This window comes from Apostichopus japonicus, chromosome 15, assembly GCF_037975245.1.
Source record: "Apostichopus japonicus isolate 1M-3 chromosome 15, ASM3797524v1, whole genome shotgun sequence".
Classification (NCBI taxonomy): domain Eukaryota; kingdom Metazoa; phylum Echinodermata; class Holothuroidea; order Aspidochirotida; family Stichopodidae; genus Apostichopus; species Apostichopus japonicus.
Genome location: NC_092575.1, coordinates 10,357,235 through 10,380,559, shown reverse-complemented (window position 1 = coordinate 10,380,559; position 23,325 = coordinate 10,357,235). Strand labels below are relative to the sequence as shown.

The 23,325-nt window shown below is 38.0% G+C and overlaps 2 protein-coding genes across 3 annotated transcripts in view; one reads left to right on the top strand and one right to left on the bottom strand.

Moving 5' to 3' along the window:
• The window catches only part of LOC139980753 (serine/threonine-protein kinase 36-like), a 48,034-nt gene that overhangs the window by 14,463 nt on the left and 10,246 nt on the right, over positions 1-23,325 (top strand). For both annotated transcript variants that reach the window (XM_071992655.1, XM_071992656.1), the window contains exons 7-22: positions 585-626; positions 1,117-1,210; positions 1,820-1,983; positions 2,903-3,142; positions 4,071-4,294; positions 5,197-5,296; positions 5,880-5,971; positions 6,453-6,558; positions 7,729-7,879; positions 8,548-8,675; positions 9,392-9,493; positions 10,900-10,998; positions 11,604-11,698; positions 12,530-12,593; positions 13,590-13,700; positions 14,410-14,546. In XM_071992655.1, coding sequence (XP_071848756.1) covers positions 585-626; positions 1,117-1,210; positions 1,820-1,983; positions 2,903-3,142; positions 4,071-4,294; positions 5,197-5,296; positions 5,880-5,971; positions 6,453-6,558; positions 7,729-7,879; positions 8,548-8,675; positions 9,392-9,493; positions 10,900-10,998; positions 11,604-11,698; positions 12,530-12,593; positions 13,590-13,700; positions 14,410-14,546 — 1,949 coding nt within the window. The remainder of the gene's footprint in view (positions 1-584; positions 627-1,116; positions 1,211-1,819; positions 1,984-2,902; positions 3,143-4,070; positions 4,295-5,196; positions 5,297-5,879; positions 5,972-6,452; positions 6,559-7,728; positions 7,880-8,547; positions 8,676-9,391; positions 9,494-10,899; positions 10,999-11,603; positions 11,699-12,529; positions 12,594-13,589; positions 13,701-14,409; positions 14,547-23,325) is intronic.
• LOC139980754 (uncharacterized) lies at positions 18,145-22,686 on the bottom strand. The gene is made up of 2 exons (XM_071992657.1): positions 22,102-22,686; positions 18,145-21,479 (listed from the first exon to the last, which is right to left on the bottom strand). Exon 2 carries the CDS (start codon positions 20,882-20,884, stop codon positions 19,148-19,150), a length of 1,737 nt encoding a protein of 578 aa, XP_071848758.1. The 5' UTR covers positions 20,885-21,479; positions 22,102-22,686; the 3' UTR covers positions 18,145-19,147.

The window sequence follows — 23,325 nt, the reverse complement described above, 5'->3', positions numbered from 1 at the left end:
CAATTTGTTTATAATAGAATGTGGTGGTAGGCTACAGCAGAACGTAAGAGATGATTACAGTTCACAGTGTGGGTATCAATTAATCTATATTTTATAACAGAATGTATAATCAGTCCATTGCAAGGGTTAATCAGATTAATGTGATAGTAGGTTACGAAACGATCTGTGCGCTTAGAAATGATTTAGACTCACAGTATCAGATTCAGTCAATCTTTTGTAATAATGGAATGTATAAATCAGCCAGTAGAAAGCTTTATCAGATTAATTTTCATCTAACATCCCTCCAGTCATAATATTGCTATCTCTGATATTAATGGTTATATGCAGATACTGCTTGAAAGATTATCCTGTCCATTTAAAACAGTTATAATTAAAGCTATCACAAAAATTTTACATGATTTACAATTCTGACATAATCATTTCTGAATATCTTTGTGATCAAATTGTCCTAGCTGAAATACGTTTGCACTTTTATGATGTTATTCATTTATTCTTGTGTAAGGTACTTGAATTGGTCTATGAATGTTGTTTGCATATGAGAATGTTACTGGTATATTTTTGTGGTATTTCTCTTTTCTGCACAGGATCCAGTGAAATGGCCTAAATCAATGAGTCCTGAATTTAAGGTAGGTAACACCATGTCAAAGAAAGGTTGATTTTTGAGGGCGTGTTGTAAATATAGTTGCGTGCGCCGGTTTGTGGCTGCACCCTATGGAAAGTCCCCCAGGGGACACGTGGCTGTGGTGCACTGTTGTGCCCCAGGAGAGATTGTTTGAATTGTGCACACTTTGGTGTGTAGGTGTGACAAGTTACCAATGACCAGGGTTAATTGTAAAGCGCACAGAACTTGTGGATTATGCGCTATATAAATGACGGTGTAATAATTTATTCTAAAACCACATTCCACTCTACCACCACACTCAGGTAAAGTCATCTAAGTGTATTCCTCTGTAAAAAAACTTCATGAAGCTTTGCAAAAGTGGGTAATTAACTGGGTTATCAGCTCTTGAGAGAGTGAAAAACACAGAGTAGGATTATATTAACCACCAATAAAATAGTTAACATTTGTTCAGGTGGCCAAGCTGGTATTTACCAGTTTCTTTTTGTCTCTTCCAGAGTTTGCTCCAAGGTCTTCTCACCAAGAACCCCTCTCAGAGACTCTCATGGCCACATCTGATGCACCACCCCTTTATAGCTGACAAAGTTACGGGTAAGTAACTTTGAACCCTTCGATCGTAACTTCACCTTCATCATCTATTCACCATGAGATCTCGGTCATTTTGGTACATTGTTTCTCATTGACATTGGAAACCTCTGATTTGATACAGATGGATTTTGTTCTTTTATAATTGATAGACAAAAAAAGCACTTACAGATATTCGTCTGAAAGGGATCAGAAATTCTCTCAGAAGACAAGACTGAATTTTCTTTACCATATCAGTACACAGAACAATCTAGCTGTTAATCTCAAGATTGGTTTTTGGAACTTTAACAGGTTCATACTCATGTATAAGCTGTTTTGATATTTGCTACTGGGGATTTACAGGACATATTTCTACTAAGGTTAAGTAGTAACTAACTAACTTTGTTGAAGAGATACAGGTATTGATGCAGAAAAACAATTTACAATTTTGTTTGGGGGTAGATTTTGAAAGATTATTAACTAGGCCAACAATATCAAGAACACAAAAATCACATTTTTCTTAACTCATGTGCACCCATGAACCCCTTCTCCCTCCTCCCCGCAACACCCCTCTCTCTATCTTCTACATCTGAGTATTGTGAAATCAGTGTTTTCAAGTTTGTTCTATTGTTTCAGTTCCAGATAGCTTGAGTCAGAGCATTCAGTTTCCGTTTACCGAAGAGCCCACCATCGAGGTCCAGGCTGCAAAGAAGAAGGCAGTAGAGATGAAGAAACCAAATGTAGCACCGGGGACAACCATCATGAGGAAACTGAAGGGTAGAGAACAAGAAGAAACACAGGTAATAGTATGAAGCTAGGAATTATCCAGGGAAACAACTGGAAGACACGTCCATCTAAACATCTCCAACAAATAGCAGCAGTGATTTTAGGTTTCATAGAATGAACCTTCAGACAAAGTAGCTTTTCATGAACATTGTAGCATCTGAAGAATTTTTTAAACTTTAACTAGAAACTGAATGGTAGAGAACAAGAAGAAACACAGGTAATAGTATGAAGCTAGGAATTATCCAGGGAAACAACTGGAAGACACGTCCATCTAACATCTCCAACAAATAGCAGCAATGATTTTAGGTTTCATACAATGAACCTTTAGTTTTTCATGAACATTGTAGCATCTGAAAATATATTTCAAATTTTAACTGTACTGTGGTTTTGGGTGCCAAATTTTCATATTGTTAAAAAGTTTTTGGAGATTAAAGTGAAAGAAGTACTTCAAATGCCAAATGTTATTCGTTGGATATTTTGACAAGAATAAAGTCAATTGTGTCCAATTCCTTATAGTAGTTGTCTTTGATGTACTTCAATTCATGGTACAAAGATAAAAAACACTGACTTTCCTAAAATAGAAATGTTTTGTTAATATCTTTCATAAATTGATAAGTCGATTGAGAAATGAACTGTAGCAAGGATGCTTAAAAATAGGTTGATAGACTAGTTAAAGTCAGTGATAGCTGTAGTGTTTATCCTATGGCCACAGTACAAGTAGCTGGTTGTATTGGCACTGTAATGATACATTATAATACAATAATACATTGTTAGTTTGTTACACTCTGGCCCAAACATGTTTATGGTGTCTCTTACCTTTAGCCTAACACACTTTCATAGCAGATGAACTTCAGCCTAGCCTTGTCTGTATAATGAATCACAACTGATGTTTTGACATCGTAAATCACAAATTTGTTTTTTTCTGTCTGACAGGCTGATGGTCAGCAGGAAGCTTGGACTGAACCGCATAAACCAGAATCAAAGAGTAAAAAATTAAAACCAAAACAAGAAAAGAACAATACCAGTGGAAAACCATCCCCTAGCGAAAACCCGATCAGTCAGGATTACAACAAGGAATTCCCCACGGTGGAGGTGGAGAGTCGTAAATTGGTGAAGAAAGGTGGAGGGAAGATGAGGCGGAGTCTGGACCAGGTGCAGCTGAGGGACGAAGAGGTAGGCTTTGTGTGAAGAGAGGTGAAAGCTGTAGGCCAAAAGGGAGGCCCGGGGTAACAGACTGAACAGCCATATACATCCTCTGAAAGAAATATTTACTCATAATTTAATCTATAACTTTTTGAATTCCAGACCAGTTGCCAAACCCCCCCTCTCATCCCCTCCTCCAAAGTCAGTCCCACTGAAACTTTTAAGTCAGGTATGTTATGGTGAAAGTTAGGATTATCGACTCAGAATTGCACTTCCATGTGACAGAATTCTCCAAAATAGAGGCTTCTTAAGGCTGGTGAATATTTTTCCCACCAACCATCATCTACATAGAGTCATTTATGAGTTTTGCATAAAAGAGATGGTGGCAGAAGATTCTGCAATCCACTGTCGAGAATCACATGCATCTTGATGGCAAAAGGTATTTACCAAATAATTGCCACAGTTTTCCCTAGTTTGGTATTAATCCTTCAATATTTTCACCCCTTGTATTTGACATGAAAAATATTTGTTATTATTCTACTTTTATGGGGGTTTTTTTTAACGTTTTTTTAACACAGGTTTAGTTTTCATATAGTCATGTGGCATATCTTGGCTGTGCCCTGCATTGCTTCATATTCATTGCTGGTTTCCAACATGTCTCTTTGTAAAGATTCAACTTTCACAGCAGATATCAGATGGTATAAAAAAAAAAAAAAGCCAAAGAAGTTTGCTTGAAAATCTGACTGATCAAGATTTTGTCATATTTATCTCTATCGCATTACATTAATAGTCTCTATGTTCGTTACTACAGTCAGTCAGCCTTATATCCCAATAATTTATCTTCATCCTAAATACTTCAACATTCCAAAGCTCTGTATCTTTAACCACAATACCTCACAGTGACCCCAATCTTTCAACATTCCAGTCTTTAGATGTTATTATTTTCTCTTCATTGCAGGAATTAGACAGTGAAGATGAGTGGGATGCCCTCTGTGAGGTCACCAACCCAGAGGCCACCCACCCTAGCTCCCTTCAGGGGTTAATCTGTGACCCTAGCCTCATCCAGAAGATATCCTTGAGATTGGATGAGACGATAGGCCAAGTTTTAGAAGGAATGCTGGAGGGAGCTTCCAGATTAAGATTGGCATTGAAGGTGATCTGTAACCTGTTGGGATCAAGAGGGTAAAGCGATTTACTCGTTTTGAAAATAGTTAAGGAAACCTTAATAGCGTGAACCAGACATGAGGTTTACAAAGTGCATGGCTGCCTTTCACAACTTTCAGAATGGGAAATGGGAAAAAATGTCTCTACAAGAAAGAAATGAAGCTTTCTGTTTGGTCCACAAAGGCACAACTAGCCTAGGATAAGCCTTAGCAGCTAATGATAGTTATGTCTTCAGCCCCAATTCTTGAACAAAAAGCTGACAGTGTTTGGGGGTGGGGGGGGGGGAGTGGTAGGGGGAGGTGTATAATGTGGTATTATGCCATCATCTATTGCTCAGAACAGCACACAGTAATTAGCCAAGGAAATAATTTCCTTTTCAGTCAGATTGATCTATGTGGTTAACCAAAATGGACATTTTAAATCAAATTTCTAAGTCAAGACTTTTTGATCTTACATCCAACAAAATTTGACTTTGTACTTTAGAGTTGTGGATTTTTTTTATTTTGTTATCTCAACATTCCCACTCTAGTTTGTCCTATATATTTGATCTATATGTCTATTGTTATTTCTCATCCATATTAAAGGCTGTGGTTAACTCTGCGTCATGATTTATTGTAAAAGATATTTACCCTCTCTGGTTCAAAGGAGACAGAGATTTTTATATGGTGAAGTACTACTAGCAAGACTATTGTGGTTTTGTTTTTCAGATGAAAACAAAACTAATTTTCAGTAAAGAGAGAGGTTTCATGACCTAGATACGGTTAAATTTTCATTTTTTTAAATTTTAAAATAAAAAAATAATATTATTTTTATTAATTTTTTTAATTTAATTTTTTTTATGTAAATTACTTAAAGGCAGATGGACACCTTTAAAATTTACCAGTTTTTCTAAAAATTAATTTCCCTTTCTTTGAATGCAGCTGTGTTGAAGACCTGGAACAGTTTTGTTCAAATCTGTCGATCCCTGGCAAGATTCTGACTTTCCTCACGAAACTCAAGGACAATACAACTGTCAAAAAGGTAAACAGAGAACTGCAAGAGATTTATTTATTTTTTTTTTTCGTTTGCATTTATTCAGAGGTACTTAGGATTATACCAAATATAAAAGACGCACTTAGAAAAATAAATCATGCAACATATGCAGTGTGGAGTTGGGAAATATTCTCGGAATTTCTATTTTTTTCTGGTTAAAGTATTTGATAATCCTCGTACCTTTTACTTGTTTCTAAATATGAGACAGTTTGTTTGCCTTTCCCACCCAGGTGATTGACATCACTGCTTGTATGTATCACTTGATTTTATGCAAACATCAAATGATGGTTTTCTTGAATTCAATTCATGTAGAATACATTTTTTTAGGAAAAGAAATGGATTGTGTATTTGTTAAGGTTAGTTAAAAATATTGCCTTAAACATTGGCTTGTCCTACTGTGTAGTTATTACAGATCATAAAGGGAGGGGCCGGGTGGGATGGAGATTTTCATGTATTGAGAGCAAGACATACTAGTCTTTGCTTTTTTTTTACAAAGTGGTAGTTTCATCTTACTTTCACCGAAACTGTCCTTCATGTTTAATGAAAGTTCTGTTTTTTTTTTTACTGCTAGCAACCCTGGTGTAGTCAAATATTGATAGACACAGTCTCGGTCATTACAGCCTATACAACATCTGATATTGGGTTACAACTGAACATCGACAGGTTAGTCTAGCATGCGACTGCTCTCTCCAAGAAAATTCTCGTTTGAAATATTCAAGAAAAAGTGCAAAACCGGTTATGTAATATAAATGAGTATCTGGCAATGCTATAGTCTGTTCTAAGTTAACCTTTTATAACTGCTTTCTCAGCAGGAAATAATGTATCAAGTTTTGAGGTTATGCATTATATGTATACTACAATATTACAACATACTTATGTATCTGTGTTACAAGAAATAACATGAAGCTTTGCATGTGTGAATTAACTTGGCATTTAAGCAAAATATTTTGCTATACCAGATGAATTCTTCCCTTTATGTGATGTTTTTTTTTAACATAGTATTGTGCTATGCTAATATGAGATGAATGTTTCCATGCTCAATTTTCTTGTGAATTGCCAACATTTCTGCCATGGGGAGTGAACAACAGAATTTCAGGTGTATTTGAACTATATATGTCAGGTGTTATTGTGTTTCGTATTTCAGAGCTAAGAGTATGATGGAGTCCGCGCTAATTTTCTCTGGACTGTTGCCATGGTTACTGCACGTCAAGCAAGACGAGCAACTGGCGCTGAGGACTCAAGCAATTTATGTGAGAAATCATTTGATAAATATATTAATAATATTTCAATAGTAGGAATGAGTCATCTAATCAAATCGTTTGATCATATATGAAGTCTAATTAAACTGAGAACTATTTCACAAATTTTAAAAAGCCAGAAAATCACAGTCATTCTGGAGATATTTGTCATAGCCAATTTCTTGTTCCTAACTCTTAAATCTTTGTTAGCCAGAAAGTGGGTTAATATTTGATGTCCTATGATATCATCATATCACATGATCTTCTTATTTGGTGTTTCTCATTGACTTGTGCATATATTTGGAATGTTGGCCTAACCAACTTAACTTACAGTGTATTATGAATTTTGCTTTGCTGGGCCAGTAACATTCATAAACCATCAAAGTGATATGAAGGAAATATCTTTGTCATAAAATATTCTATCAAGATTGGGGATTGGAGGTACTGGTGGTGGATTAGTAATTTCTTGCCACCAAATTATAATGTATTACGTTAAAGACTAGATTATGACATCAATTATGACATAGTGGCTCCACTGTTTCCAGCTTCAATCAAGTAAACTCAGTGAAAATGTGGTCAGGTATTTTATACTGATCTGAAAAGGTGTCGTCAACTGATAACTAGTCGTACCAGATTGATGCCAATATCAACTTCTACCTAATTCTCATACATAAAGTAGATCAGGCTTGTTGTTACATTTGCTATTAAAACTGTTGTAGGCTAAGTTTTTGCATTTTTGTTATAAATGTAACATTAACAAATAAATGTTGTGATATTAATTTAAAAAAAAAAAAGTCATGAGTGCATATGTGAGAGTTGCTATATTTGTAAAATCCAACAAGCTAACCTGAATTAATTTAAAAAAAATATTACACTTAAGATTTGATATCAATATTTATAAAATGTGACAATTGAATTAAAATGGCAACTTTGATTTTAGCTAAAGAACAATTTAACAGTTCAGAAGGAATTTATTTTCTGCCTTGTAAAAATTATCAAAATGTTACACACTTTCTGATCTGCTAGTGATTTTCTCTGCTAGTGTTTCTATGTTTGTGTAATGAAAATACACTGTATATTAGTTTATTATACTCTTGACATTTCTAGAATTAATAGATTCAATGGGCAAAGATATCATTAGAAGTTAAACATGCATTTTCTTTTCTTTCTTTTAAATTTCAGTGTTTTATTTATCAATGCGAGACGATGGACAGATCACCACCAGATTTTGCTACTGGCTTCTATTCTGGTTTGGGTTCCAATCACGGTGACTGTGTGGTTGCCCTGCTGCAGACCTTAAACATTGATGAAGCAGCTTTAAAGAAATTATCTGGTAAATGTCAAAGAATTATGTCATTTCAAAAGAAATTTTGCTTTGGAATACACTATACATTGATACCCTGTGTGAGTAAAGCAAGAAAATTGCACCAGGAAAAAGTTCCTTGTTCCCCCAAGAAGATTGAAGTAAGCATTACAGAGATGAAGTGTTTGTGTTGTATTGCATAAATTGTTTGCTGTCAGGTTTAATTATAAAGGTAAGCAGATGAACATGTAATTAGATACCGACCTTAATCATACTGTTGCTGCTTCACCGTAAGTTCTCTAAAAAATTAATTTTTGTTCCGAGACCTGAATATATGGAGTTATTCATGAGACCAGACTGATGATCTTTGTTTATGGTTTAATTCAAAAAGTTTCCTCCTAGTTTTTATTTTAACTACTCATGAAAACTTTGCAAGTTAGTCTCTTAAAAGTCATTCTAATTTGATAGACGTGTGTGATTCAAATGTTTTCATTAGTAGGAGAGTGGAGCACTCACTCACCAGCCAATCACATGATTCCTTCTTATCTTGACTACTGTAGGTTAATTTCTTTGTAAATATTACAGGTATTCGTGTTGTTACTATTCCAACAGAAACCTATTAAACTGTAACATTTCCAAGTGTATTAAAATCACTAGCAGCCTCTGTAACCTTCTCTATCGTCTACATTTAATTCTAGCCGGTCTGAAAGATGATGTAGATGCCAGCAGTCACTGGGAGCAGCTATGCGGTCTCTCTGTCGGTTGTCTCGCCGAATTGGTCTACCTCCCTCTAGGATTGGACTCGTGCCTGGAAGGCAAGACAAAGGTAGGTGATCCCAATCCATTCATGTGCTCTTTAAATGTCATTTTTTCTATGATAGTTGGTGTAAGTAACTTTCTTACTTTTTCTTCACGTCTTTAATATTCCATTATCGAAGGCTGTTATCATTTTATTCCAGTTGATCAATAATGGTACAGCAGTGGCTGGGATGGTACAGCAGCAGCTAGCCACTACCTTAAGTAATAAACAGTACGGTGGTATTAATTTGCTCATACGGCAAACCTCCAAATTAGCAGAGGGACTTTGCCGAAACCTGAAATCAAATTTATGAGAATTATTGTTAACATGACATAGACTGTTGATATTTGCAGCACATTGTATCAGAAATTTTTAGAAACGTTATTGCTCTTTCTTAGCTCACTAACATTTAATTTGCCATGTTATTTGTTCCAATTTTATAAAAAGTTTATGAATGAAAAAAAAGGAAAGAAACTTATCGCCAGAATTGGATTTTAACTAGTCATCTCTCGGTTACAAGCCCAGAGAACGCTGGTTCGAATCCTGTGCAATAAAGACATAAGATTCTTTGTTCTTGTCCATTGTCTTAAGTTTCCCAATCACTTTTCTGTTATTCATGTACTTATTATAAGATTATAAATCATAAACAGTCTCGCCTCTTTGCTGAAGTCATGTCTAGTAATTCTAGTTCCAATCAAATGTTCGTATTTGATATATTTCTTTCTCTCTTTTCATAAATTTAGATGGCTGCCTGTGTTGGTGAGCAAATGGTGAAACATCCTGAGCTGACTAGGATCTTTGTCAAATTTATCAAGAATCCCACGTTTGGCGAAAATGCTCTCAAGGTAAGAATTTTTGTTAATACGGTGAAATTTTAAGACACAAGCATATTTTTGCTTGAATGGTGAGACTATATCTGCAAACAATAAAGTTGGCGGCACGTGTATGGTTTAGCAGCAGGTCTGGTCACATTGGAAAAAAACAAAAAAACACAATGATGAACACCACAGAAATTTATTCACACAGAATATTTAAGAATAAAATTTTCCCTTATCTTTGAATGGTTTGTAACCTTGAATGTTATAGACTGGCTCATGCAGTCAATACTTCCCATATTCTTTGATTATGTGTAGTCAAAAGTAGTCAAATTTGTTTGAAAACTAATGGTCAAGTCAAATTGCCATTAATCTCAGCAACAAATTACCCATTTTTTAAATCTCTGCAATTAGCTGTTTGTTGTTGGGTTTCTATGGTGATTTGAGTTGACTACATTTCTGTCTTGACGACCTTTGATCCAGGTTAGGTTTGTGTGAGGGACAACCATTTAGTTACAGTTAAGAAAGTCAGACCCTAAATTTGTTCGACAAACATTTTGGCCGTTTGGTCAACATTAAAAAAATGCATTTCCAGTGTTTTGAAGTGACAACAAGCATAATCAGGCCTGACAAGAGGGGTGAGGGGGGGGGCTCATTGCCAGCTGGGAGGTAGGGGTTGGGGTGTAGGAACAATATGATGGGATGAAAAAGAGTGTATTCTTATTTTCATCATTTTATAATATATGTAAGGCAAAAATGAAGACTGCTAAAAGGGGACCTTGTGACATAATTGTTTTGGTGATAATTGGCATAATTGAGCTTATCTGACTTTCTGAGCACAGTTTGCTAACATTCAGTGTACATTTATCTCTAGTTGTTAAAAGGAAGACAGTTGGTAGGAACCTCGTCTTAGCAATGATTATATGACAAATCACTGTGAGGCTGTGACAGATGGTGCTGTGTGAAAAAAAAAAAAAATTAAGAAGTTGTATCTTCATGATGCTGATGTTTGCTTGCTTGCTTATATTCAGTAAACAGCTTCAAATCTTCCTTTGTTTTGATAAATCACACATATTGATACCTAATAAGATTGAAATGTGGCATAATGACATTCAAAGTAAACGAAAATGTGTTTGATGTTTGAAAACATTTATCTTCTTTTGTTAAATGTTTCTACACCCACCCACGTTGACCCGTCTCAATTAGACGAAAGAATAATAGAAAATTTCACCAAGAAAGTTTCAACACAATCTGTTATGGTATGGCTTTGTAATAAATATCACATTTGACTGGCTCGACTGGAAAGATACATTGTATGAGGCATTCATAAGAGCATGCATAATATGAATAATACAAACTTAACACAAAGCCGTGTGTTATTGTTAAAAGCTTTTAACCTCTTATAATTATGATTATTTTCTCTTTCTTTTAATCAGAGTGTTTATTTCACCTGTCAAGCATCACCTGTGTTTGCAGAATTCTTGAGTAAAGAAGATGAATTTTTAGAGATAATGCTTCTACTACTCCAAGGAAAGGTTTGTTGTAATATTTTGTGATATAAATTTTTTTAGTCTTTAACATCACCCCCAAAAAGTAAGGATCTTGTCCATACTGTGGCACAAGATCCATTCATGAAATCATGTAAGAAGCAATGTTTAGTGGGTCAATATAAGACAAAGAAAGATATGTAGGTTTATGTTGTGTACCAAATGACACAAGGCCCGATACTTTCTTAAAGTGCCAAAATTCTTTTTGTAGTCTAAAACATCCATTATCTATTGTTGAGAATAACACTTTCTGAGTCTGTTTAGTTAATACTCAACACTACTAAAGATTCTACCATTTTTTGTTCTTAAATCTTTTCTTTTCTGATTGGGTCACTTCAATGGTTTTCAAAGTACCATTGATCATGCATAGTTTGAAATGACCAGGTCAAAAGAAGAAATAAATTCAGCAGAGGCACATATCGGATAGGTTCGGGAAGTTATTGTCACCAACCAATTTCAATGCTTTTCTGTGAAATTGTGTGTCATGAATTTAAATTTTCGGTATTGATTGTTGAAATGTTGTTGATAAAGTTCTGCAAATATGCTTTAAATTGAGATTTTGTCATCTCTCTTCTTTTTTCTTGACTTCGCAGCTCGAAATTGATGACATGTACCAGAATATAGTTTACGAGACTGCTCTACACACAATATCAGTTATAGTAATGCTAACAGAGAACATTCCGCCGATGTAAGTTATTAATAATAATAAAAATATTGAGGGTTTATAAACGGCAGACATAACGGTGCTCAAGGCGCATCTCAATATCACCCTGGTCAACGATTACCTGTCAAACAAAGAGACAATCGCTCCACATGGCAGCAGTTAAACAGTGCCCAACTGACAGTTTTATCTCACAGGTCCCAATTTATACACCTGCGTGAAGAGAGGCAATGGAGATAAAGTGCCTTTCCCAAGGACACAACGCAATGATCTGGCCAGGACTCGAACCTGCAATCCTTAGATCACAAGTCCACTGCCTAAACTACTTGACCACAACGCTCTCAACTATTACCTTACATATACCCCATATAATGCTCCATTATCCCATCAGCCAATGATAACTCTTTATTGTTATTTGAATAGATGCTAAGATAGTGTGTGAAAGAGTTTGCTGTTTCTAGAAAGACAACAGTCTGAAACTTTATATCAACAGAAATCTTGTGGTTGTACTTAAGCATAGGTCTATGACTATTAAGACGTGTGTTGTGTAACTAGCTGTGATTATTCAAGATTTGATTTAAAATCTGGAAGTTTGGATAGCTAATGACAGCATGAAGTTGTGAGGAATGTTAGTGGAGATGGTTCAGCTATTATGATACAACTATGATAAACAAAATTGTTAACTATATACCTTTATATTGATAGAAATATTGCATAAACAAAGAGGTAATTATAAACTAATATTTATAGCACCATTTATAGAGTCACTGATGTAGGTGTGTAATATTGATATTCCTCTGTTTTTGCTTTAGCTGTATCAGATTATTAAAGTATTTTCCTATATTTCCATCTCATCAGGCTCGTTGACACTAGTGTCATGTTTGCAGCTATTCTGTTAGACTCACAGGTTGCTAGTCATACGGTAAGTTGCAGTCAATCCCAGTTTTGATATGAACTTCAGATATTGCCATTGAAGTAACATACTGCTGGTTAGGAGACCCAATGACAGGGCAGTAGCAGTGTAGCTTGCTGTCCCTGTTATTAAGTGCTCATCGTTAACGTCAAGCCTGTTAGGTTACTAAATTCTCATTTTACTGATGGTTTATTACTACAGAAGAGTTACTGACTGATTGGTTTCCTCTTTTCTTACATTGTTGTCCTTCTGCTATAAAAAATATTGAATATTAATTATAAAATGGCTATTCCACATCAAGGAAGGTACCTTCCTGAACCCCCTTGTTAAGGAAATAACAAATCCCTAAAACCATTACTGACAATAACACATTCAAATCTCAGCAGGTTGTTTTTACTTCAGTATATAGTTATGACAAGCATTGTAGTGTGTTTCCTTATTTGTGACTGCTATGCAAAAAACATCTGGGAGTAAGTTTGAAATTCAAATCCCAGCATATTGTTATTATTTAAATATATAATTATGACTAGCAATGTAGTGTGCTTCCTTTACTGACTATAACAAATTCACATCTCAGCATGTTGTTATTAAGTGTGTTTCCTTGATTTGTGATTGCTATACAGTAACATTATCTTGTAATAAGTTTGATCACTCCTTAGTCCGTACCTCCAATTTATAACCCACTGCCCTCTCTTTCCAATTTGCTTTCCATTCTGCCCCCCCCCCCTTCACCTATACGTTTTTATCCCTTCTTGCTTCCCCTTCTCTTCCCCTTCTCACCCCCTTTTCTCTCCCTTCTCTCTCCAAGCCCTTCCTCCCTCCTTCTTTGCCCTCCATCCGCCCCCCTTCTTATTGCTCCGCTTTGAGATTATTTTCTCTACATTACTGCGTAATGAGTAAGTTAGTACTTATTGTATTAATATTTGTCACCATTGAATACTGTCATCAGGAGATATATTTCTCATTCTTCATGAGTGAGTGAGTTGATCTGTTTCTCTCTGACAGACCGCTGCTGCTCTGTTGGTTAGTCAGCTCCTAGTCTTCGGTGTCATGGTGGAGATGCCAGGCGAGGACTTGTTGGCAGCGTTTGACTCTGCTCTCACAGACTTGACTCAGGTATCCGCATCTTCCAATTCATGTACTAGAGAACAAAAGGAAAATTATAAATCATCAATGTAACTTAAACATAAGATGAAACTCTAGTCGTAGAAGAGCTGCTTAATTTCCTCTCAGAAACGTAGAAGTAGAAAATAATGGCTGGATAGCTCTGTTGGTACAGCATAGGGCTTGTAATCCTACAAGTCACTGCTATGAATCCATTTGAAACTAACAACTCTATGCTCTATTCCAGGTTGATTTTCTCTCAGAGAAAGTGACGTTATAATACAATTAGTCTTCATATTTAGGCATTTAAAAAAACATAAAACAGTGAGATCGATGTTTTTATCAGTAGGCATGGCCAATTTTTATCCAAGAGTTGAGCCCTAGTGTATTTAACATTGCTAGTCGGGATGTAATATTTATTAACATTACTAGGAGGGATGTAATATTTATTGCTTTCTTTCAATTGCAACATCATGTGTCATTCCACTTAACGATGCTGATAGGTCTACTCACCTGAATTATGCAGTTGTTTTGTTTAAAATGGGAAGGCTTCTCATCATTACACTGGATGCATTCCTCTCAGAGATTTCATACCTTCAGTTATCATCTTCTGGGGAAGGAAGCAGGGGGAGGGATTCCGATCTGCAGATTCTTTCTGTTTTTGTGCACTTGTCCGTATTTTCCTTCAGCATCCTTATATTCTGTTACCTTTCTCTTGTAGATCTGTGTACGATGTCCATTTAATTATGGAGTTATGGATGGCTTGGTTATGCTACTCACCCAACTCTTGAATGTCCCACAGAGTATGATGGCGAGGTATATGATAGAGTCAGGAGTTTGGAATATGCTTTGGCAGAGGTAAAATATTAATGAAAGTCAAATGTATACTAATCTCATAAGTGTCATGAATGCTTTGGTGAAGTGAAAGCATTGGTGATAGATAAATAAATAAATGGAAGGTAAATAGAAATGTGTTGAAGATTCTTTGATGAAGTGATAGCATTAACAGTTAATAATAATTTTTTTTCTTGTACTATCGAAAATGTTAAAAATGCTTTGATGTAGTGAAAGCATGAGTGATTGTCACAAGTAAAGGAGTAATCCCCCACCTGGACACGTCTCAATCTGCTTAGCGTTCGACACCCGAGACGAATGACATAAATAAATGACAGACCACCAAGAATTTTGCGAAATGAAACATATAATTTATTTACAACTCGACCAATGACTTTTTGGTCTCGACAAAAGAAACATATAAATACCCAACACAAAAATACACACGTCGGTTAGCATTCGCTAACCCGACCAACCCTTCCAAATAACTCTACTAAGGATTTGCCCTATCGCTTAATTTTTCCCTATCGCTTAGATTTCTTCTCTATCTCTTAGATTTCTTCTCTATCGCTTAGATTTCTTCTCAATCGCTTAGATTTCTTCTCTATCGCTTAGATTTTTTCCGGCTGGTACCCTGCAGGAAGCTCCAGACGGTATGGCGAGCCCCTCACACCAGCGTAGCCGTCGGGCCCCAACACTGCAACCCTATATGACAAAAACACAACAAAACTACTCTCAGGCATGCGCCAAATGGCAAACACATGGCTATACTTATATCTATACCAACGAATATTGTCAAACTATGACGTCAAAAGCCCCTATCTGACGTAAAGTCAGCAAGCAACACACAACCAATATGGTGTCACTAATTACCAAATAATACCAAGAACCTCCAGGTCAACCCTTACCATGAAACACATAATAGCTACTCGATACTAGATATCACAATAACAAAATGGCGGCAGCCCGATGTTTGGAAACAGAATATGGTTAGAACGCCCTGAAATTGGCGATAACTACCCGTTCCACTACATATGATAATTTCCAAAATCAATCAACCCAACCAAAGGCACTAAGGCGAACTTATAATTCGCACACACTTATACGACCTAAAAATACCTTAAATGCTTTAAACGCATTTGACCCTAAACAATTACAAATTCGTATGCCTAAGCATGGATAAACATTTTAACAAACTGACTGAATTGCGAGCCATAGATCGAGGACTCCTTGAAATACAATACATTAATTTCTCCACAAACCCTACTGTGCGATCAAAAATACAGATACCAATTAAATGCGTAATACGGACAAAAAATCAACTTACGGGATCGTCCTATTAGTAAATCCCGGATTAACTTGGTCAAACGGCCAGGGACGTAACACACAGTAAAACGGCCCTTTGCGGTGTACATATACACAGAAATGTGTCCAAAATGATTTCGTCGAATAAGACAAGAACGGATACACACAGTAATCCTCAGGATACGCTGATATGGCTTAGGCTAAAACGCAACGCCACAAAATATCAACGTTCCCAGTCTTTAGGCTCATACAAAGAAGCCTAGGCTCATACAAAGAAGCCTGGATAACGGCTAACACACAGAAGCCGAGGGATAAGACGGCGAAGACCGGACGGTGGTGAGACTCACACAGAATGCCTCATCCAACCACACCCCAATCCTTATATAGCGACCTTAAGTTGACCCCTGCCCTTACCCGCCAAAGCACAATCTACGAATTCCGATGGACCCGTTTCCCATTATGCACTTGCTCGGATCTACATACATTACCCGAGAAGAACCCGTCTCCCCATTGTTCACCTCCTGGAATTTGCATACATTACTCGAAAGAAGAAATGAACAACTTGCAAAGGCCTAGGCTGCCCTGTGGAAATTTCCACCCACAAGGAATGCTAGAATACAATGCAGGCGTGACACCACCCCCTCCTAAAACATGATAGTTTACTATCATGTACTAACTTTTAAGAATACTATTCTGGACATCGACTTGGAAAATCAGCACCATGATTTTCCGAGCCTTTGACAGCCTTGATCACAAAGCTGTAGGGCTGCAAAGACAAAGCCCATCGTAGGACTCTGTTGTTCTTAATCTTAGTACACGTCATGTACGTAAGAGGCTGGTGATCAGTTTCCAACAAAAACTCTACCCCATACAAATACACGTGAAACTTTTCCACGGCCCACACAAGAGCCAAACACTCTTTTTCAATTGTAGAATACTTTACTTCCCTTGGCTGTAACTTTCTACTAGCATAACAAATAGGAAATCTTTCCCCACTTTCTTCTTGCATTAAAATAGCACCTATGCCTATATCTGATGCATCTGTGCACAAAATGAAACACTTACTTAAGTCTGGTAACTTGAGAATAGGGGCAGATGCTAACCTGCTTTTCAAAGTTTTGAAGGCGATTTCTTGCGCTTCACCCCACTCTACCTTATTTGACTTAGACCCCTTAGTTAAATCTGTGAGAGGGGCAGAAATGGCAGCAAAGTTTGAAATAAAACGACGGTAATATCCGACCAGTCCCATGAAAGAACGAACATCTTTCTTTGTTCGCGGGGTGGACGTATTCATGATCTTTTCAACTTTATCCGGTTGGGGTTTGAGAACTCCCTCTCCAACCAAATGACCCAAAAAATCCAACGAAGCATACCCAAAGAAACATTTCGTGGGACGCACCGTCAGCCCTGCTCGTCTGATACGATCAAGCACCCCCTCAACTGTACTTAGGTGATCTCCTCAATTTTCTGTATAGATCAGAACGTCGTCAATGTAATTGACTACGTTGGGTATCCCCTCAAGCAACCTGCGCATCATGCGTGTAAACACCGCAGAAGCGTTGATGATGCCGAATGGCATCACCTTAAATTGATAGAGGCCATCATGGGTAACAAACGCCGTTTTAGGTCTGTCGGTTTTAGCCACTGGGATTTGCCAGTATCCCTTTGTCAAATCTAGCTTAGAAAAGAACCTCCCTTTGCTTATTTTGACCATTAGTTCCTCCTGATTGGGAATTGGTTCTGGATCATACATGGTGACTTTATTTAATTTACGAAAGTCTACACAAAACCTGTTCGTCCCGTCCCTCTTTCTAACCAAAACTATGGGAGAAGCGTAAGGCGAGCTTGACCGCTCCACAATACCCATTTTCAGCATAGTCTGAACCTCTTCAGTTACAACTTTACGCATACTATGAGCTAACGGATATGGCTTACTTCTAATCGGATCATCCGTTGTGACTGGTATGGTATGCTCGATTAGATTAGTGCTACCAGGCGAACCAATAAGTACATCTTCAAAATTAGACAACACTGTTTTGAGCTGTTTTTGCTCACCCTTATCTAAACGATCACATATGTTTGCATCAGTACAACCCTCGGTCGACTCGAGCGGAGGATTATCAATTCCTAATATTTGCAACTCCTTTTCCTCCTCAGCTACGACACTCAAACCTACTGTGTCTCTTGAAACATACTTTTCAAAAGATTAGCATGAAAGGTCTTGACCTTACCCTGTACGTCAATTCTATAATCATTCACGCATATCTTAGCCAATACACTGTATGGACCACGCCACTGCATGGTCAACTTGTTTGAATCCGTGGGGAGCAGAATCAAAACCTTGTCCCCAGCCTTAAATCTCCTATCTTTAGTTTTCGAGTCGTAATACTTCTTGTATCTAGCGGACGATTTTGCTAATTCATCCCTTGCTAATTTGCACGTTTCATCTAACCTCTCCCTAAGGTCTAGGATATACTGATAAGTAGTCTTTACTTCCTCTTCATCCACCTCGCCCGACCACAATTCCCTTAAAATGGTCATGGGACCTCTCACGGTCCTACCATAGAGTAATTCAAAGGGAGAAAAGGCTAGCGACTCCTGTGGGACCTCCCTGTAAGCAAAGAGTAACGCTGGCAAAAACCGATCCCAATCCTTGGGACGTTCAGCGCACATTCTTTTCAGCATTCTTTTCAGAGTCCCATTGAAGCGCTCCACTAAACCGTTACACATGGGGTGATACGGTGTTGTGGTTAACTGTTTGATCTGAAGAAGGCGACTTATCTCTTTCATTAATTCACTAGTGAATTGCGTTCCCATATCCGTGAGTATTTCTGCGGGAATTCCAACCCTAGAGAATATCTCTAACAAGGCCTCGGCAACACATTCTGTAGATATCCCTGATAAGGCTATTGCCTCTGGAAACCTAGTAGCATAATCTACCAAAGTTAGGATATAGCGGTTACCTCTGTCGGTAATTGGAGCGATTGGCCCCACTAAATCTATTGCTACTCGTTGAAATGGTGTGTCAATCAACGGCATTCTCCCCAATGGAGCTTTACCTACACGCCCCTTTGATACGGTTTTCTGACAAATGTCACAAGACGCGCAAAAGCGTTTGACGTCGCCTTGAATACCAGGCCAGTAAAAATTGCTTGCAACACGATCTTGAGTTTTCTTTGCACCCAAGTGCCCTGAAAGCGGCGAATCATGTGCAATACTAAGTACATTCTGTCGATACCGTTTTGGAACTACAATTTGTTTGAACAATTTTCCATTCTCAACTCGTGGTGAGGTAAATCTACGAAACAGGACAGCATTTTTCACTTCGAAAGAAGTTTCATTACCACCTCTTGTAATCTGACTTTGGCCTCTTTAGCATCACTGAAAAATTTGAGAAATTCCGCCTCTTCTCGTTGTTCTTTTGAAAGATCCTCCCTTGTCAAACCATTTTCAAAAAACTTCCCCGAAGTCTTAAGTGGCGATAAAGGTCTTTCCCTTTTTGCCTTTTGACCTCTAGTTTGAACTGCACCACTAATGGATTCTGACAGCGACTCTTCAGCTTGTAGCCTCGAAGAAGGCTGCCATTTTGGGTTGGGGTCAATGGACCCTCTTACGCCCTCTATATTACCTAAGATTACATCGTAAATTGGGCTGTTCATGACAAGAGCCTCCACCTCCCCAACATAAAAAGGAGAGTCCAACAACACTCTAGCGACTGGCACATCGCGAATCGTACCATCGAGCAATACACAACGCCTATTTTCGCCCGTAAATTTACTTTCATCCACAAACTTTCTTCTAACGACCACCCTGCTACAGCCGGTGTCCCTGAGCACCATCGTCCTGTGACCTTCCAATAACCCCTCCATTACTGGCATATTTTCATTTACACAAACCGCGCTTATAACTGGCAAATTTTGTGCCCCCATTGGTTCATGACCTCTATGAGCTTGGCATGCGCCCGCGCTTTCATCGCGCTTTTTAGAGTTTTGCTTGTCCTGCGCATTAGGATTTTCGCAACCGGCCGCCCTCTCAAAATTACCACGACCCCTTGGCGGATTATTCCTTTGCGCTCTACAGTCGCGGGACACGTGACCGTATTCATTACAAGTATAACACCTTTTACTCTTAGCCCAATCTTTAGACTGATCATTTTGTTCGGCTTGCGAACTCTTCGCATTTACCGCGGCAGGCCTTTTGTCAACCTTTTTACCCCAATTCTTCCCATGAGCTTCAATGTACTGATCGGCCAATTTTGCTACGTCCTCTAGGCTTTTTGGCTGTCTCTCTTTTACAAACACACCTAGATCTCTATTGAACCCATTGAAAAGCTGTTCCTTTAGCATCAAGCCACACAACCCTTCGTAAGACTTAGTGGTATTAGTTAACTCCACCCACCTAGTCAAAAACCCTTTCATTCTCTCCACAAACTGAAGGTAGGTCTCACCACCTTCCGGTCTAGAATACCTGAATTTCCTACGAAAACCCTCTCCGTTCAAATCATACTTTCTGAGCAATGATGACTTTAATCTGTCGTAATCCTTAACATGCTCGTCTGGTAAGCGAGAATATACTGACAACGCTTTCCCTGTGAGGACAGAGCTAAGCAAAACTGCCCATTGCGTTTTAGGAATTTCGAGAGATGTCATAAATCTCTCGAATCGTCTTAGATACGAGTCTATGTCGTCACACTTTTCATCAAACGCCGGCAAATCCGGTCGTTTGCGATAAAATTCTTGAACAGAACTTGAACTGACAGAATGTCGTGTAGCATTTTCTTCAGCAATTCTCAGCTCTAATTCTTTTAATTCCCTAGCATGCTCTCTCTCAAGTACTCTTTCTTCCCTTGCCCCATTTGACTTTGTTTCAGCAAATTCATTAAGGTCTTTTCCTTCGAAGCCCAGTGTCTTTCCTAATTCTACGAATTCCTGAAAACTCATGGCTACAGAAAAGCTACAAAAATATTCACTACTGAAATCACATAAACCTCGGCACCCCCAACTCCCTTGACCTAACGTCAAGAGAACCAATATAGCATGTGCTGTAATACATATCATTTCATGAGAAATATGATGCAATTAAATACATTTGCAAACAGTCAAAGAAGTCAAATCATTTACACATGTCAACAGCAATCGGATGCAGAAAGTCGAGCAGCTAGAGATTGATTTTGCCCTGCACTTCCACCAAAAAGTGTCACAAGTAAAGGAGTAATCCCCCACCTGGACACGTCTCAATCTGCTTAGCGTTCGACACCCGAGACGAATGACATAAATAAATGACAGACCACCAAGAATTTTGCGAAATGAAACATATAATTTATTTACAACTCGACCAATGACTTTTTGGTCTCGACAAAAGAAACATATAAATACCCAACACAAAAATACACACGTCGGTTAGCATTCGCTAACCCGACCAACCCTTCCAAATAACTCTACTAAGGATTTGCCCTATCGCTTAATTTTTCCCTATCGCTTAGATTTCTTCTCTATCTCTTAGATTTCTTCTCTATCGCTTAGATTTCTTCTCAATCGCTTAGATTTCTTCTCTATCGCTTAGATTTTTTCCGGCTGGTACCCTGCAGGAAGCTCCAGACGGTATGGCGAGCCCCTCACACCAGCGTAGCCGTCGGGCCCCAACACTGCAACCCTATATGACAAAAACACAACAAAACTACTCTCAGGCATGCGCCAAATGGCAAACACATGGCTTTACTTATATCTATACCAACGAATATTGTCAAACTATGACGTCAAAAGCCCCTATCTGACGTAAAGTCAGCAAGCAACACACAACCAATATGGTGTCACTAATTACCAAATAATACCAAGAACCTCCAGGTCAACCCTTACCATGAAACACATAATAGCTACTCGATACTAGATATCACAATAACAAAATGGCGGCAGCCCGATGTTTGGAAACAGAATATGGTTAGAACGCCCTGAAATTGGCGATAACTACCCGTTCCACTACATATGATAATTTCCAAAATCAATCAACCCAACCAAAGGCACTAAGGCGAACTTATAATTCGCACACACTTATACGACCTAAAAATACCTTAAATGCTTTAAACGCATTTGACCCTAAACAATTACAAATTCGTATGCCTAAGCATGGATAAACATTTTAACAAACTGACTGAATTGCGAGCCATAGATCGAGGACTCCTTGAAATACAATACATTAATTTCTCCACAAACCCTACTGTGCGATCAAAAATACAGATACCAATTAAATGCGTAATACGGACAAAAAATCAACTTACGGGATCGTCCTATTAGTAAATCCCGGATTAACTTGGTCAAACGGCCAGGGACGTAACACACAGTAAAACGGCCCTTTGCGGTGTACATATACACAGAAATGTGTCCAAAATGATTTCGTCGAATAAGACAAGAACGGATACACACAGTAATCCTCAGGATACGCTGATATGGCTTAGGCTAAAACGCAACGCCACAAAATATCAACGTTCCCAGTCTTTAGGCTCATACAAAGAAGCCTAGGCTCATACAAAGAAGCCTGGATAACGGCTAACACACAGAAGCCGAGGGATAAGACGGCGAAGACCGGACGGTGGTGAGACTCACACAGAATGCCTCATCCAACCACACCCCAATCCTTATATAGCGACCTTAAGTTGACCCCTGCCCTTACCCGCCAAAGCACAATCTACGAATTCCGATGGACCCGTTTCCCATTATGCACTTGCTCGGATCTACATACATTACCCGAGAAGAACCCGTCTCCCCATTGTTCACCTCCTGGAATTTGCATACATTACTCGAAAGAAGAAATGAACAACTTGCAAAGGCCTAGGCTGCCCTGTGGAAATTTCCACCCACAAGGAATGCTAGAATACAATGCAGGCGTGACAGTGATATATAGTACTATCATGTGTGATGGTATGCTTTTACAGAGTTGAGACACAGTGGCATTTTTGATAGAATCAGGAGTGTGGAACCTGCTTAAGTTGAGAATAATACCAGAAGTGTAGAAAACATGCTTTGGAATAGATGCAGCATCAATTAGTTGCAAGTGTTTGGTAGGACCAGAGGATGGGGTACTAATGATTATCAGATCATCATGAAGTGGAACATGCCCTCAGCAAGGTTAAAGTATTTAATGATAGTGAGGTAAAGGACAAAATGAAAAAGAGGGCAGACCATCCTCAAAGTAACATGTTGATTAGACTAAGCTTTGGAAGGATTGATAAATGCCTTCAAAAAAGATGTAACATGTATTTTCAGTGCTGAGTTTTTGAGGGATTGTTAATGAGATTTCATGTCTGACCATCAGAACTATCACTGAGGCTGTTACAGAGACATACATTGTACTTAAAAGAAATGTTACCTCATTTATAACAGCTATGACACATTCATCTGGTTTAGTGGTTTGACAATGAAATTTATTGATAATTTAATTGAACAGTTTATTGAACAAATACAAGCAACATTCTAGGCCACTGAGGAACTTTCTAAAATGTCAA

Coding starts and splice junctions, on each gene's coding strand:
- LOC139980754 (XM_071992657.1), bottom strand. CDS start 20,884: ATGATATGTATTACAGCACATGCTATATTGGTTCTCTTGACGTTAGGT.